This window comes from Populus euphratica, unplaced genomic scaffold (genome assembly GCF_000495115.2).
Source record: "Populus euphratica unplaced genomic scaffold, PopEup_1.0 scaffold31.1, whole genome shotgun sequence".
In the NCBI taxonomy this organism is placed as follows: domain Eukaryota; kingdom Viridiplantae; phylum Streptophyta; class Magnoliopsida; order Malpighiales; family Salicaceae; genus Populus; species Populus euphratica.
Genome location: NW_011499850.1, coordinates 250,426 through 268,213, shown reverse-complemented (window position 1 = coordinate 268,213; position 17,788 = coordinate 250,426). Strand labels below are relative to the sequence as shown.

At 35.5% G+C, this 17,788-nt stretch overlaps 1 protein-coding gene across 1 annotated transcript; it reads right to left on the bottom strand.

Moving 5' to 3' along the window:
* Positions 1–1,843: 1,843 nt before the first annotated feature.
* On the bottom strand, positions 1,844–17,211 carry LOC105120886 (SH3 domain-containing protein). Its single transcript, XM_011019285.1, has 27 exons — positions 17,050–17,211; positions 16,659–16,967; positions 16,510–16,569; positions 16,326–16,418; positions 16,012–16,240; positions 15,252–15,358; positions 14,262–14,324; positions 13,552–13,652; positions 12,854–12,948; positions 12,698–12,718; positions 12,229–12,324; positions 12,021–12,141; positions 11,684–11,863; positions 11,274–11,470; positions 10,149–10,420; positions 8,479–8,580; positions 8,056–8,232; positions 7,752–7,940; positions 5,677–5,918; positions 5,453–5,599; positions 4,744–4,960; positions 3,951–4,079; positions 3,685–3,825; positions 3,034–3,096; positions 2,789–2,956; positions 2,524–2,583; positions 1,844–2,251 (listed from the first exon to the last, which is right to left on the bottom strand). The coding sequence occupies exons 1-27, from the start codon at positions 17,053–17,055 to the stop codon at positions 2,177–2,179; spliced, it is 3,660 nt and encodes a 1,219-aa protein (XP_011017587.1). The 5' UTR covers positions 17,056–17,211; the 3' UTR covers positions 1,844–2,176.
* Between the last annotated feature and the right edge of the window lie 577 nt (positions 17,212–17,788).

The window sequence follows — 17,788 nt, the reverse complement described above, 5'->3', positions numbered from 1 at the left end:
AAAATACAATTATATAATTATATGAGTTCTTATTAAATTGGGATTCCTATTAAATTAGGTTGTGTATGCAACTATATATGTTTAGAAAATAAACTTGAAATAATTAAAAGCGTATATTTTTAATTTCTTCTATGAAGATTATGAGGTTATTGATGGGTATGAAAACATACTTGGACAAGTAAGGAGTTTTTTTTTTTTTTTTTTTTAATGTGTAACGAATAGACTAATGAATTAGCTTAATATGGCTGTTTTTTTATTTATTAAAAAACTAATTAATAAAACAATTTGATTAAAAAGCCCACTAGGTTTCCCATGTTTATACAAAAAAAATTTGAACCTATTTTCAGTTTGGTCCGATTCTTATTCATCAAAATTAATTAGTACGTTTCAGTTTAATTATTTTTTCTGGGCACAAAACCAAACCATTAAATGTTGTTTTTATCAACACGTGACAACTTTTCTCTAGCATACACAATTTCCTAAGAGAATGACACGTAGAACATACCTTGCCGTGCATGCAGTCTCTCAGCGGCCTTTTTGAGCTTCCTCCTCAGTCAGGTATATAATCAAGGGATGGAATTTTTATTACGAATAATGGTTTTGATTAAAACCATGATTCAAAATAACAATTATATATATTAAAATCATCACTCAAAATAACAGTAGTTGTGTTAAACTATATTATTTCTTCAAAACAAAACAAAACAAATAAATAAATAATAAAACAGTATCATTTCTCTAAAATTTTATCTTAACAATGTCTTTTTTTTTAAAAAAAAAAAATTCAGTTTAGTAGGATGACAAAGAAAGTGCTGAAGAAACAGACAGGAGTGAGGTACTCACCGGGAAAGCATAAATCAAGTTCATAAGCACAATTAAACCATCGTCAACTGTGGTTGCTTTCAGTATGAATTTTTAATTGTAAAGATAATTATATATATGGCAAGAATCTCACCTCACGCTCCTTGGAGGGCTTCTTATGTTGAACACTAAACCGTAATTTCATCAGCTCAATGAGATTTTTTAAATCCACTGTTCATCTAGGGAAAAACAAAATAAAATACAAAACTTGCCCAAAAGAACCAAATGATGATCATCATGGCATTTTGTTTTAAATAGTGTAATTTAGCCTTTTCTCTCTCATGTGATACTCCAATAGAGAATTAAATCCATGTATTTTATATATAAGGATAAAAGTGGGTTGAAGATTAGGGAGAAAAAAGTTAAAATCCTCATTCATTTCATGACTTTAATTCCTTGAAATGGCTTTTTATTTGATAAGAAGAATCTTAACATCTCATATAACTATCCTCCTCTTGAAAACCCAGGATCAATAGATAAAGAGCCATTTGTTTTCTGTTCTCCACACAGCTTTCTCATTGGAGATGCCCTAACACGTGACTGACGAGGTGTCTCCCTCAAAAGAAAGGAAGCGCAGCTTCAAAATGTTATACAGGCCTAAAATGCAGATACATGAAGATGCTGGTTTAAAATACTAGGCTTTATTCGAACAAATCTGATAGTAAAAACAATGCTTTAGCTTCGGCATGTACTCTTGCCTTAGCTCAGATCTTAGCTACAGGAACATCACCGACTTTCTAGCACAACAATTCTGTATTTTAAATCATGGAATAGTGTTCTTTTCTTATATAACATTAACCTTGCAAGATCTTTTAGCTTTTGCGGTTATTGGATCTTTTAGATGCTGTTGTTCCTGGATTCTCAAACTATGCTGGATGTTTTTGTTCAATTCTCTCTAATTTAGATTTGTTCGTATTAGATTTTATAGTTTATCGATTACTTTTTATTGTATCCGCTCGTCGTTTTTAATGTGGACATGAGGTGCCCAGAAATCACACGTCATTTATTTGGATTTAATGTTCTACAAGCCTAAAATGCAGAAACATGAGGATGAGACATACAATAATTACAGATAACAGAAAACAAGCCATCAAAACTCTGCTCTGAAAAATCGGGTGAGAGAAACTCGCATTCTACAGAGGGAATGTAGAAGGAAAGATTCAAGTAAAAATAAGCAACAACTTGTATGGAGCTCCTCCAGCACGCCAAGTGAAAATCCGGTAAGAGGTGTCTCCGAGTAATCATGAATTGGAAAGAATAAGGTGGCAGCAGCTCAGCGCATGTGGGAATCGATTGCTTCGAAGATTCGGCTGCCTCAACTTTGATTGACATACAGTACAGGAACTAGTCCGGCCATTTTGCCATCCCTGCCAGGGCGTTTCTTCTTGACCTGGAATGAGCGTTGAATAAAAGCACATTTGATTAGCCGCATATGACCAAAGAGATCAACCCTTTCTTGGGGAGGCTAACCACCCACCAAGAGATCTCAACCACCCACCCCATCAATCAACTGGGTTGGCAGGAGATCGGCCATTTTACATTTTTTGATTCAACCATGACCAACCAAGAAAACGTGATTTCTAACTAATTACAGCAACTAGAAAAGGTTCAAAAAGGAGCCTTCCTCGTTCAAGTTTCAGCGATTCATGTATGTATACTTACATAAAACCATCCATCAACTTCGTACTCAATTTCAAGCTCTTCTCCTGCTGTTAAACTCAACTGCAAGAAAATTCATAATTGATCACACCTGTGTTTCCACTAAAATAAAAATTATTCTGCTTATCGTCTAATGCATATACCCTTGATTTCAATTTCCACAGGAAGAGAAAGAATCGAGAAAAAATCATGCTGAAACATCAGAAGGTCTTGCCTTCTTGGATCAGGAACCAGCCTTCTAGTTACAAAGACCAGAAAGTTAACTAACCTCATCATCTCCACCCGCACTGAAGTCATAGAGTGCAGAGCCATATTGTGGATTTGCAGATGATGCTCGTCCTGATTCCTGTGACTCAAAACTCCGGGACCCATGCCCAGCCAAGGGGTTTTCAAATGACCTGTCAGGTGACGTGTACGGCGGGGGCTCTTCCCTAATCTGAAAAGGGTTGGGAATTAGGGCCACAGCTGATTTAAATGCATAACAGTTAGTGAAAAAGAGGCCAAGACCCTCACCGGAGAACCTGCACCCTCATAAAAGGATGAGGGACCGCTATACCTGCTTCCACCTGACCTCTCCTGTTATGAACAATTGATGTGCATTAAGAAACACACAGATAAGCAAACAAAGGGATCTGAGGCACCGAGTCAAATGCTTTGGAGGACTCAATTTTCTTCAACCATCATCAAATGGATTATACATCAAGCAATCAAAATAAGACAATGAAAGAGCAAGAGAACTAAATATAAGAAGTGTTTTAATCAACGAGCTTCTTTTCTCTCTTTATAAGAGACCTTACACCCATAATATGTGGAAGTAGGTTACACTGAATCATGTTGCCAGAATGCTTCATTAGTCAAACTCACAAATTACCACTACATGGAGCAATCAGGAATGATATTTATTAACGACAATTATCAGCAGTTTTATTTGCAAATAACAGCATGGAGTACACCCACAAATGGAATGAGCCCATGACTTGTAAAAGAAGGGGCCCAGGCATTATGCTTCAAAAAAAAAAAAAAAAATTGGCGCAGCATTACCAATCAACATTGCAGATGAAAGTGATGCATTGACAATCTCGCAAAACAAGAAAAGTTTCTTATTTACTTCTATTGAAATGGCAATAATTTAGGTTAGTTCAGCAAATTCTTTCAAACATTTACCGATATTTGTGATGCTCCATAACTGGTGGGCCGAGAACTGAACAGTGATGGGTAGTTCATTCCACCAAAGTGGGACGATATAGAAGTTTCAACTGACCCTATTGAGTCTGGGGATGAGGACCCAGATGACCTCACGTCTTCCTGCAAATTCAAAGGACTGGCTAAATCACTTTTCAAGGACCACATTGGTCATAAATACAAACCCCAAGCTCCAGATGTAATGTATGCCATTTCAAACAAGGTAAACACAATAGCAAAACTCAGACCTCCAACTCTGAAGACTCCAAAAGTGTCTTTGCCCACATATCATCATAGCTGACTGAAGGTCTAGATATTATATTTTCCTCTTCAACATCCGGAGCTTCAGTTCCCATACCAGCGAGAAATTCATTGACCTAGCATGGAGTACAGAAACTCAAATAAAAAGTTGCACAAATCAATCCAGGCCATCATATCAAACAATTTGAGCATTCACTTTCCATTACCATACAAATCATTAACATAGATTCATGAGCTGCTTCAATTTGGAATTGGTTTTGCCATTTTAATTTTTTAAGGGAGGTTGCCAAAACAATTTTCTTTCACCACAATATTCTTGAGCAACAAATTACCCCAGTGGAACAGATGAAATAACAATGAGCCAACAACAGGAGTAAGAGATGACTAGCACATTATGCTGGGGCTCTGATTCAAAAGATTAAACTAGAACTTGGCAAGGCCTGTTCAACACAAAAAATATTACCAGCATTATATATGATCAAAGCCAGACTTTGCTAATACTATAAATCAAATAGAACACCATTGGACTCCAGCCAAGGAGCCCAATGAATAAGAATTTTTAGAGGCTTTTGATTTCATGCTTCATTCAGAAGAAGGGTTCCCTGATGTGGCTTAGGAGAACTTATTTCAGTTTCAAGTTACTGGAGTTTGGAAACATTTTATGGTTGATATTTACAGATCACCAACACTTATTTATGTTGTGAAAAAGATTGAGTTTAACATTCTCCATGTCATTTAGCTCAACTCCAAATACATATTGAAAGAAAGAAAATTTCTTACCCTACTCATTGCAGGTGCGCTATTTCCCAATAAACCATCATCACCTAGGTTTGCTGCCCAAGCATTTACTAGGTCATCATCAAGCGCATCAGACTCAACAGGGGCCGGCTTTGATTCATACATTAGGTCAGAAATTCCAGTGGCAACAGCTGGATCACTTAAGCCAGTTGATGCACTAATGTTGTGCTTGGTGCGATAAATATCAATAAGCTTAGCACTGTCATTAAATTTTAATCAAAACCACAACTATCAGAAATGCATAGGAATTAGGACAAAAGCATAACAACATCATACATGGATGAATCACATCAAAATTGCAAAGCAAACCCATGCAGGTTTTGACAACATAAAATTAGAGATGTTTCAGTAACGTCATTTAACACCTCAACAGTTCAATCTCAAAGGCTGATTATGAAGGTAAATGGAGATAAGTTAGAAAACTTGGCAACGTGTCCAATGCAAGTGATGTTGTCACCCAAAAATGTTTTGCTAGTTCATATAAATATGATTTATGATAGTAATTGAAATGATCAACTCCTTTGGTGTCAAGGTAATAGCTATGACTAACCATCGACTCCATGGAAAGGGTAGATGAATGAGATCTATTATTTACACGCACTAAATCATGGGTGCTCACCTCGTTCCACAGAAAAAACACACCAGTCATTCTGATAAAGTCAAATGAAAGACCTTGGCAGTAAATATGTACCTTATTGGTCCCAAAGGTAGATACTTTGCTCTTGGAACATAACAAAACAATGAAACAATATCTAACAATCTCTCATGCGTTTCATAAAGTTTCTTCAGTTCTTCATCTGTCCATTCTTTATTTGTATTGTCATGGTTTCTTATATCTCTGGAACATGGTGAAATTGGAAAAGTGTTAATATAGATAATGACAGAGGAAACAAGGGGACAAGGTTTGGTTCTTACCTGATCAGTTCATCTTGTGCTCTATACATTTCATCAAGGACCTTTACCATGGGACTTATTAAGACTCCAAGGCCTGTACCGCTGGCTCCTTGATCTTCCCCATTACTAAGATGCATTTCTGAGAGCTGGGACTGCACTCCACCCTGTGCTAAAGCATTTAAAAATTCATAGATCTGTAGCCTAAAGGGCTCACCAGACCTGATTGCCATAGTTGTGAGGGCTTGAGCAGCAACAATCCGAACCTGGAGTTTTCTCACAGATTGAAACAAATAAGGGAAGTGGAAATTTAAGCAAGCAGCTATATTTGTAGTAGAAAGCTTAAGGCACATTTAAATACAAAGGTCTTGTAAAACCTTAGTGCAAGGAAAAGGAAGACCGTAACAAAATGAGGCACGCCATTCTAAAATGTCAAGACTCGAGAACAATCATTTCAAGAAGGTAGGTTGGGATACCTAAAATGAAGTAAAAGAGAGTCACAGTGCATGGATAAGTTCTGGTAAAGATAATAAAAACCAGTACTAAGCACTGTGCACATTCTGGTCTAGAACATAAATGACAATCACCATGAGAGGTGCCAGTTAAAATTGGCAGCGGTGGAAATACATACTGAAACCTAGTTAAGAAAACAGAATTTTCAGTACTGAAAAAGAGAAGATGAATGACGAAAGCAGCCCTAATTTGTTGATATCAATCATTTTATCCCTAGCGATTTAGTACTTAACTAGATCATTAGCCTGCATTATGTTACAGGTCGAATTAAATATTTTTTAATCATAAAAAAAAAATTTAGGCATTGTTGATTTTTTTCTAATAGAAAAAAAAAAACTTAAAATCATATAAAAATTGATCTAATGTGACTTAGTTGCCTTACCGGGTCCAAAGACAACTTAAATAACCAGTAAAAACATAATTTGACTAAAAATAAGTATTTAAGATGAAATCTTTTTAATAAAAATTAGGACTACATATTGAACCGATTCAGGTCACACAGGGTTAACCTGTCAATCCGCATCAAATCATAAGATCACGATAATCTCATAAAAAAAAATCAAAACAAATTACAAAGCTCAATTTCTAATAAACCCAATATTAAAGGATAAAACTAAAAAAAAAAATTGATTTAAAAAAATAAAACAACCCAAGTCAACTTGGGTTAACCAACCAAATTTATAACTAGATCATGAGACTGGAACAACCTAATAGAAACAAGTTGAAACAAATTATAAAACCTAATTCTCAAATCAACTGAATGTTGAAAGATGAATTTGAAAAAAAAAATGACCAAAAAAATAACTTGAGTCAACCAGGATTAACCAACCAAACTTATGACCCAAGTCATGAGTGAAGAGGGGCAATACAACCCCTCCTCCTTTAGTTTTTTCGTTAATAATTTTGAAGTTCAAGGGACATGCTCAATCACATGCAGAGACAAATAAATATAGTACACTATCTAAAATTTAGTACTCTCTTGTCTCTTTTGTTTGTACTCTTAGTTCCTAGACAAAACAATACAAGACTGGCAGAGGTGCTAAAAAACCATAATAAAATATAATATGGAAGGGGAAGAAGCAACATACTAAAAAAATAAATGCATCAATACAACCTGCTATTCCATGACACATCCTTCTTTATTTTTCTGTGTGCATTTGTGTCAGCCTAGGCTTTAGTACTACAGCCTAAGTCCTTCTTCTCATAAAGAACTTTGGCATGCAAAAACTAATGCCACACCATTTGGAGGGGGTTATCTGATACACAAAAGATAGCTGATAGAAGGTGCTGTTTAACTTTGTGCTATACAGACCCAAAAATTCAAAGGGGTACCAAGCTCATAAAAGACTCTTACGGATTATACCTTCAATCACTAAAATATGTGATGGTGCTAGAAGAAAAGGGCATGTGTGTATGTTCATCTCTTCACAGAGTACTAAATTGTATAGGGAAGCTGGCTGTTCTCTCTTACTTGTTTTAGTACAATCACATATCTATGCACCTAAAGGACAATAATTTCACCGTTGACCCAAGCTACCAACAGTATAACTATAATAATGAATGATCATCATGGTGGAAACTTATACCTCCCAGCTGCCACTGAAAGCACACCTCTGTAGTCGAGTCAAAGCACCAGCTAGAGTAGGATTACGAGAACTGGCAGCAGCAACCATTTTATCTGCATCTAACATCATCAATGCAGTGCCAGGAGGCGTTGCAGATTCCCAAGCATATTCGGAAGCAGCATAATTTGCATTTTCTCCAAGGAACCACACCTATAGGTTTTTTCAGTTCACAGATTCAGATAAAAAGAAAGAAATATATTCCCTAGTATTCATTTAGATTAACAGTAGAACAATATACAATTGTTGACTAAAGAAAGTTGCTTACCGCTGCTTGGACTAATCTCTGCAATGCCAAAGCTGACTTCGGATCAGATGCAGATACCCTGTCCACTGATGTAAGCCCCAACATCGACCCAGGCTGTGGTGGTGGGAGGTCAAGGACTATAGTGACTGCTTCCAATGCTGTGTGCTTCCCATCAGGACCAGCACCGACAAGGCACGTCTAGAAATGGAGCAGGCAGCCATCAGTTAACATTAGTGTTTTCTTTAAGCAAATCTATCAGTGATTTACTTAATCATTATCAACATATCAAGCAGATTAACCTCAAACAAGTTGGAGACACTTCATAAGTTACTGAACATGCAAGGAGCAGAGACAACAAGACAAAATTCAAAATGGACATTGAAAACCAACCAAAAAAAGAAATCATAAAGTATCAGAGAGATCAAGGGTTGAATGGAATCTTACTTTCCACAAAAGCTGCAACACATCAGCATCAATCTTTCCTGGAACCTTAGTAGCGAAGATCCTCGCAATTTCAAGCAGGGTGACAGCCATATCTGGTGTTGCCTGAGCAAGAGAAGTTATAGCAAGTGAAGTTTCATGGGATGAGACACATTAAAACATTGTTAGTTGATGCACTGAATCTCTGTTTCCATTTTTGACAATGGAATGTGCAGGAGCGATTCACTATCTAAGCATCTCTCATTGGCATAAACAATAAAAGTAGTGATAAACTAAGCTCAGGTATCTATCCAATATCCAGAGAGAAATATGCGGACTACCTATTCTATCTACTATTTCCCCTGTCATAATCAAACATAGCTGGTTGGGGGGGGGGGGGGGGGGAGCAGGACAGAAGACAAGAAAATCATCAAAACTGTAACCTACTATGACTATGAATTCTTAGGGATCTTAATGAAAATGATAGTTTTCATAACTAAAAAGAGATCTTGACTGATTTATCATTGTTATTAGTTGCTTTTGATTTAGAATATGCATGTTAAATAAAGGGAGAGAAATAGTATAGCTAGGCTAACCCATCCACTCCAACAACAGCCTCTGCATTTTCTATCACATTCATAGAGCTCAAATGTTATATATATACAATGTCGGCACTGGAATCACTGACCAGATTCCATTTGTATCTCTGGCATGGAAAAACAGGGTATCATCTCCATCACTGGTCTCTAATCTCTAGCCATTCTTTATGTACTCTATTCACTTTTCCTTGGTTAGAAACTGGAAGGTGTATAGAGATTTGAAAATTATGCTGTATTATGTCATTGCTATCCCCATTGTTTCTTCTTAAGTTCTGATTTGTGTGTTAAAATGACTAGAAATTTTTAAAAGAGCTTGGAAAGATGTGTTTCTGACAATCTTACATGCTGAAGAAGCAATTTAAACCAAACAGCACAAAATATTAACAAGGATCCAAACTGAGCAAGCAAATAGCAGAAAAGTCATAGAGCCCTTATTAAAAATAAAAATAGAAAGCTCAATCATGCAATTAGACTGCCATGGCATGTTACAGTAGAACATGCCTCTAGTTGAAGCAACACCACCTTTCCAGATAACAGAGTAGAGTCAGATGATTTTATTGGAAATGTACAGTACAATTTAGTAACGTAGATAGTTAGTAACGTGGAGAAAATTTCAAACTTATGTGGAACGTATCCATCCATGACATGTTGAAGCTCGTTATGTTTTCTTCTTTCTGATTCTTTCCTTCATTTTTTTTTTTTTACCAAGTATAGATAATCCCATTAGCTTGTTAGGTTTTGTAAGGTATCCTTGTTAAGGAACACCATTTAACCAAGTGACAACTCTTTTCAGTTTTCAACAAGAATTTTATTTGTCATGTGAATGATTGATTTGAATTTATTTGTGTGTTTTTACAAGCACTCTTAAAGCTAGTGATTTGTCTTTAATTTATATATTTACCAATAACTCATAACCTATTTATCACTCATCAACCTTCTTTACCTTCACAAAGCTCCCATGGTAGAAGAGTTTAGCCTACACAAACTTATCAAAAGGGAAAAACTAATGATCATCAAAGGCATATCAAAGCATGAGCTCCAAATAAATATGCCGTGCTTTCAAGATAGTATAACATAATTCAATATATAGCATACCTTGAAACGAGCATGTAAAGTCAGCAAAACATCATTCAACAATGTTGCTGGCCATGATGGATCAGAAAGCTCGGATGCGATAATGGATTCCAATTCCTCAAAAGATTCATGTGGAAGTTGCATCCATATCAAAGCCTTGATTACCATTGCTCGAACATAGACACATTCACAGGCTACAGTTGTCCGAACCACCTCCATCAATGAAGCTAATAAACCTGCAATTGTATCCTTGCTACCTGTTGCACTGGATACAGCAGAGACCTTCCGGGCACCTATAAAACAAAACAAGGGGAGGATGGAAGGAGAAAGACTACAATCAGATAATGATCCATTATTCAAACGACATATGTCCCAAGGAAGATATTTGAACAGAATGAGTAACCCTGATAATAGAAAACTAGCAGCACTAAATTTCTCTGAAACTTGTGGGAACCCTAAACCCACTAAATGAACTCAGGGATTTTTTACTTGCAAGAGGATGACAGCTTAAAATAACAAAAAGACCAATGCAGTTGAGTTCTTAAGAGGAAGAATTTGAGCAATCATGTACTTCAGCTTTATTCAGAAGTTCATCTTGAGACTCAAGCCTGCACTTTTGAGGTTGCCATTTGCAAAGTTGAAAAGTTATATCATTGCACAAAACATTGGCCTCTACATTTCAAATTCACAGCCACTACATATAGAATGATGGAAGAATCGTGAGAAAAGAAAAGAGAAAAATTTATAATTGGCACTTCACACACACAATGAAACAAGGAAAATAAGACCAATTTTATATGACACACTTTTAAAACACATGATGCAAATTCATTTAACAATTTCATCGGGTTTGTGTGTTACACAAGTTATATGCATATGCATTGACACAGAATCCCACTCTCATGTAGATAAATGCTTCTTAAGCAATCCAAAAGATGGTGATTGTAAAAGGCTACACAAGATGTTGATGGATAATATTTCTTTTCAAGTCAACAGAGAATGAAAATTCTAAACAAATTTGCTTCAGGCACCACCAATGGAGCACAACAATAATGCCATGAAAGTAACAACTTAATAGTTAGATGATCAAGGATCTTCCTAAATTTTATTTTAAAAAAAAAATTAGTTTGACTATCAAAAAATTACCATCTGCATATGGATTTTCATTAAAATCCGAATCGACTGGATCTGCACTGTCAGAAAATGAATGCATATTAACTCCTTCATCAATGTCCTGTAAGCCTACAGCATATGCAGCAGCGCGACTTTTTCCCATCTCCTGCACAACTCTTGCTGCTGCATGAAGTACTGGCCTGGAGAAATTACGAAAAGAACTTTCCAACCTAAACCAACAAAAAAAAGGGGGGGGGGGGGAAGGAATCAGTTTTCAAAAACAAATGAAAATGAGAAGAAAAAGAAACCAACTAATAAGTTGCATCATAGTTCGAACATGTTAAAGAATTTTCAAAAGAAATAATAAGTCTCACAGATTACAATACCCTGAAAAAGAAAAGGATAAAGTAGAAGAGAAGGAAAGAATTGGGAGCTAAATCTACCTTCTCATTACAAGTTTAATAAGAGGTTGTGGACGCCTAGTCTTGTGGGATTTATCTTTAGAAGCCTTTGACATATCATTTGAATCAGCACTAGATCCCTTCGATGATAGAGAGGGTGCTTCTGGCAACTTCAGTATCTCCCTTGTTAAACGGTACCAGCCAGCAGCACGCTCCTCAGTCCTATAGCATTGGAATACACAATAAGAATATTTTAGAGGGAAAAAAGAGAGGATATAATTGCATCCTGATTCCATCCCATGCCAACAAAACTTAGTTACAACACGAGTAAAATGTTACACAAATAAAAATGAAAAAAGATATAAGATTAAAAAACTACCTCTCTGTATTGTCGTGTTTTCCCAAGACACAAAAGATTGCCTCAAAACAGACTCTTTCACTGGGATCTAGGAGAAGTTGATAAAGCACTGAGTTGAACTGAGATTTAATGTCAGGCCTCTCTGCAGGAAACCAGGTCAAGAAGCTAATCATCTCATTAATTCAGGATTTTTCCTTCAAAATTAGTGAGAAATGCAAACTGCATTTACCATCTAATGCACGAGCTCTAGATATTGTATGACACAACCTGGCCAGCGAAACTCTAGCAAGCACATCATGCAAATGAAGAACATCCTGCAATGCCCCTGATTCAAATAACACCAACAACTTAAACAGAAACCAGAAAAGCAGTCACGTGATAGAGATTAAGCTACTCAACAATGCCATATAACTTGCAAATAGAACCATCCTAGAACCAAAAACCTGAATAGACAAAGGTATTTATGTCTTGCATTGTAACTCATAATTATAATGTGTTACAAAAATGAGTCACTGTTCACACAATTTCACAACTAATCTTTCAATCAAACAACCTACTATTTTTCATTCAGTTTCAGTTTTAGTTGAAAGAATTGAACATCTAACAAGGTTATGTCACTTGAGCCCTGGTGCAGATAACAATCGGTGATCATAGAAGCAGAAGCAGATTATAAGCACAAATAAGAGAAGGGACCTTACCTCCAGGGACTACAAGCTTTCCTGCAGAAAGATGCAGAGGTATAGCATTAGATAAAAAAGAACAGCCAATCTTAGTTCTAGGATATTAACACGATATGAAATAGTTTCATGATGAAAAGAAAGGTGAGAATGAGAAAGTTAAAAGTAAAATGTTACCTAAAGCCATTGCAACTCCATAAGGGTCTTTTGCTGCCAACTCAGAGAGAATTTCCAAAGCATGCCTTACAGCAACAGGATCAGCAAATGAAACCCTGCAGTCAAACACAAGCTAGCTGCATATATTAATAAGAAAAAGACTAGCCAATATGTGGAAGATGCTTCTTCTAGGTGTCTGAAGTGCAAGGAGGACAAGAAGAAAAAAAGGGATTGGCGAGTGAATATAATAACTGAAACAATAGTATTATATCAAAAGTAAGAACGGATCATGTATTTATTATCTCACGATATCTTGCATTAGAAGATTGAATACTCTAGTCACAGCATCCAGCTTCTTCTTAACAATAGTGAGTTAGAAGATTGAATACTCTAGTCGCAGCATCCAGCTTCTTCTTAACAATAGTGAGTATACACCGTTCCTGCTGCTCAATGCAAGACTAAAAGGATTCTAAATACAAGGACTATCTAGGCTAATCAGTGAAGCCAGGATACGCATACAACATACAAGTGCAAATTGGAGAGGTGGAGAATGGGAAACTATCTGTACTACGGGACTGCAGGCACAAAATACCAAAAACAGAAGAAGCAAGTCAAGCCAAACATAACAACCAAACCTAACAAAACAAAAGCTAAGTAACCAAAGAAACAGCAATCATCAATATGAACCTAAATCTATGCACTAGAATAAGAAAACTTACCCCTGTACAGCACGGTGCAGAAATGCTGGGTTTCCAGGATCAAGAGGGAGTCTTCTTAATGCACTTAGTGCAGCATATTGCAAATTACTCCGAACAATAGACTGATATGTAGCAATCATTTAAACAAGTATAATAAGCAAACAAGCAAACATACAAAATGAAGTATAATATTTCAAGAACATGACTCATAATCATGGGATAATTCTACAGAGGAAACACAGGCAAAATAAAAAGATTAAGATGAGGGAATGAATTGGCACTTCATAGAGTCAAACAGACTTCAAAAAAAAAAGTGCCACAGCAAATCCTGTTAAGGAAACAAATTGAGAATATAAAACCTGTGCATTTGAATAGTTAAACAAACTTCATAAACTCTCCCTAAGTTTGTGGTAACAAATTCACTATTTTCACTGAAAAACTCTCTTTAACATTAATCATAATATCAAATATAATATCGATGATGTCTCTGCACAAGGGCTAAGTTAGATGTTTTGCTTCATTAGAACATTAACATTCCCCAACATGTATGACTCCTAAATTTACTCAAGGCAATACTACATGAGCAGTCAATGTACAAGCTCTCAATTTTAAGTAGCTCTAAATATCATTAACAAGAGACAGATTATCACTGTGAAGGTTATGCAGCAATAACATTTTATAAGAAATTGGGAACTTTACTGATAATACCACCGATAAGTTGATATTTTTACCTCCTTATCACCACCTTTAGTCCCAAAAACACCTTTCTTTCGTTTTTGAGGGTTGTCACCAACCTGAAATTCAATATGAAATCTCAAGAATTATTGTAGCCAGGATGCTTGTTTGATTGAGTGAATGTCAAGCTTTGAAAAACCTCCATGAAACCAGAAATGTGAGAAGAAACAATACAACTTTGTAATTTCAAAAACTCAGCAACAATCACCAGAATTTGATAAATAGTGACAAAACACAGAAATTGACACCCTGAACAAGTAATTAAGTTACAACCATACTTTCCAGTAAACATTGCAGGGCCTCATCTTTTGTTAACAAATGAAGACAAATATTTGTAACTTACACCAGTACAACAGAGATTCATTCCAGTAACTACAGAGATATTTTTTACGAAAATTAACATTATATGGCATCTTTTCCAAAAAAGACTTGACACACGTTTGTAAACTTATCGTAACCATAAATGTTAGAGCAGGATCAGACCAGTTTAAACAGTTAGACCTTCCTTTGGGTGCTTTCTTTAAATTTCATAATATCCTAGTGTTGAGAAGAGTCATGGAATTATCATTAGGCAACTTAAGCTGCAAGAAAACTGTACTTCCATTGGTTTATGGCAGCTTCAATTGTTGAGGAGCTAAATGTATAGAGGCTGCTTTTGTATAGACAAAAGATATCAGTAATTCTGTAATTTTTTTGCGATCCTTGAAGTTTTTTGGAAGGAGAGAAACCAATGAGTATTTAAGGGGAGGATTCTACTCGCAAATCTACCAAGGCTTTTAGAAGATAAATCTTGGCATTCCAAACAGCTTTACTAATGAAGAGGAGTTATTAAATTTTAATAATTTTTTAGTTTATACACAGTCACAAAGGATACATGTGCAGAGCAAACTAGAGTTCTATTTTTATTTTTACCATTAATAAAAAGAAAGGACAACGCAGTATTCTTTGTTGAAACATAAATGGAAGAAATTTAGAGCAAGGCAAACCTTGTCAAGAATGCCAAATACAATCTCATACAATCTGGATAAAATACCAGTGTTGCTTTCGGGAGCATATGTAAGAGCCTTCAATGCTTGCAATCTACGTGCATGAACTTCAAAGATACAAGATAAATTTAAATCAAAATCTAAACCTTACAATTTCAAAGGAGAAAATTTTTCTATAAACAGGTACTGTACTTGAAAAATAACTATTCTTTTGTATGGCACATTAATCATTTTTTCCCTTGTAGATCCTTGTTTCACTCTATCAATAAAAATAAAAGTTCCCACAGAATAGCCTCATGCAAAATATATCTCTTGCATGCATTTCAATATCATCCACATGGTTGATTGCATGAAATTAGCAAATTACTGATCGCAGATAAATCCCAAGGCACCAGCAAATTCATCCATAGAAAATACAAAACAGAAAGTTCACAAAGCATTGGGACTTGATGTGAACATAATGCTGCCATTTTTATATCCTAAATCAAAATCACTTGAATTATGTGAACTAATGAGACATATTTCAAAGATCCAACATTCAAAATTAGAGCCCATTGTAACAGGAAAAAACTTCACGAATTCTTATCAAACAGCATAAAGCATTCAAACAATTTATCAAGCACAGTTAAATTCAGCTTCATCCTTTGCATGCAACTTGGAAAAAAGATTTTGCAAACCATTTTTTTTATTAAGAACCACCTTGTACAGCACAGAGCATTAAAACAATTAATGAAAGAAAAACAGTAAGAAACCACTTTACATTCAACACTAGCATCTGAAGCCTCTTTAGAAAGCTGATCTACAATCCTTGGTACAACATCAGCTCTAGTCACCCCTCCAACAGCATCAATATCAGCCAAAGCATCCCAATTAGGAGTCGGTATTCCACCACCTGGATTTAAACCTTGAGAACTAGTATCTGATAAAATCCTAGCCAAGTAATAATACACATAGCGCAGAATCGTCCTGTCTTCACATTGCTGATCCAGCTGTAGCAGATTCAAACATATTAACTATCATTTCTTCAAAATTAACGGTATAAAATTTCTTCAAACATATAATGTGGAAGCATACCATGAGAAGAGACGGTGCCAATGACGGATCGACTGAATTGTAAACAGCAAGTTTCGGAAACACATGATGCACTAGTTGCTTTTGAGAACTTTTCTGTAAATTCAGGAAAAAATACTTAAATTCCCATAAAAAATAACAAAAAGAACAGCAAAACAAATATATAGAGAAGAAAATCAAGATTTACTTGATCAGATGTAGCAGCTAGTTCATGAATACTCCTAGCTAGTTGCGAATACGAAACCGGCTACAAAAATCAAGAAAAATCAAATTAAAGAAAGAAACAGAATCTCTAGAGAGATTTCAGAGAAGGAAGCTTAGGTTAGGGTAGGTTACATTCTTCTTTTGTTTTTGAGGCATGATATTGATACCAGCAGTAGTTTTCATGGCAGCTTTAGCAGCAGAAATGGTGTCGTTTTGGATCTGCATAAGTGTAGCTCTCTTAGACTTTCTCTCTCCTAACACTGTCTTCCCTGACACCGAGGACGAACTTGCCGTCGTCGTCATCGGCGTGGAATATGACATCGATCCAGTCGGTTGCTGCGATGCCGGAGGAGTTGGCGCTTCCGCGGATCCCGATGACTTCGGAGCCGGCCCAGGGTCCGCTGTTATCAGATCCATCAACGTCGTCCCCGACGAAGAATCCTAAAAGAGAAGGAAAATTAGAATGATTAGCGGAAAATGTGGAGGATTAGAGAAGAAATTGAGAGAGAGAGTAGATGATTACCGCCATGATTGTTAATGTTTCAGGTTTTGTGCTACTAAATTTGAATATTCTTCTTGGAGAAACGGGAAAAACAAGCAGAGTCAGAGAGCTTGGAAGAAGTTGAAACGGGTTTTGATCTGACCCGGTAATAGAAATGGTTTGGACTTCGGACGACTCGATGCAGTCGCCCGGAAATTTTATTTATATGAATAATTTTTGGGGGGTTAATTTGATTTACTTCCAATAGTTTTACTAATCACTCCGTTAGGTGTTAGAAGTTTCATTCATACCCTTCTAATCCGTATCTGTTGGTCAGCATAACGCAACATTTTTTATTTATTTAAGTATCAATTGACACTTTAAAGATTCGATTCGAGGAAAATGATGTATATTGATTAATTGGATATTTTTAAAACCACAATTAGTAAAATATAATTTTGACTTACCATGCTACCAAACAAACCTTTAATAAAAAAAACTTAAAATTATACTACTAAATAGAACAACAATTATGTAATATCATGGATATTACTAGTATTTTTCTAATAAATAAAAAATTTATTTATTTAATTTGTTATTCAATTTGAAGTAATTATACTATTTTTATAAAAAAAAATTTATAATTATTTATATAATAAAAAAAATTCATCATATATTAAATTGAAACTTAGAGTTAATTTGGCATTAAGTAATAGTTATGTTTTGAAGTATTATTTTTTAAAAATATATTAAAATAATTTTTTTTTATTTTTTAAAATTT

Excerpts from the sequence above, each read along its gene's own strand:
- LOC105120886 (XM_011019285.1), bottom strand. Across the intron at positions 4,080-4,743 it reads GCGCACCTGCAATGAGTAGG|GTCAATGAATTTCTCGCTGG; the intron begins GTAAGAAATTTT and ends ACTCCATGCTAG. Across the intron at positions 3,826-3,950 it reads TGGAGTCTTCAGAGTTGGAG|GAAGACGTGAGGTCATCTGG; the intron begins GTCTGAGTTTTG and ends TTGAATTTGCAG.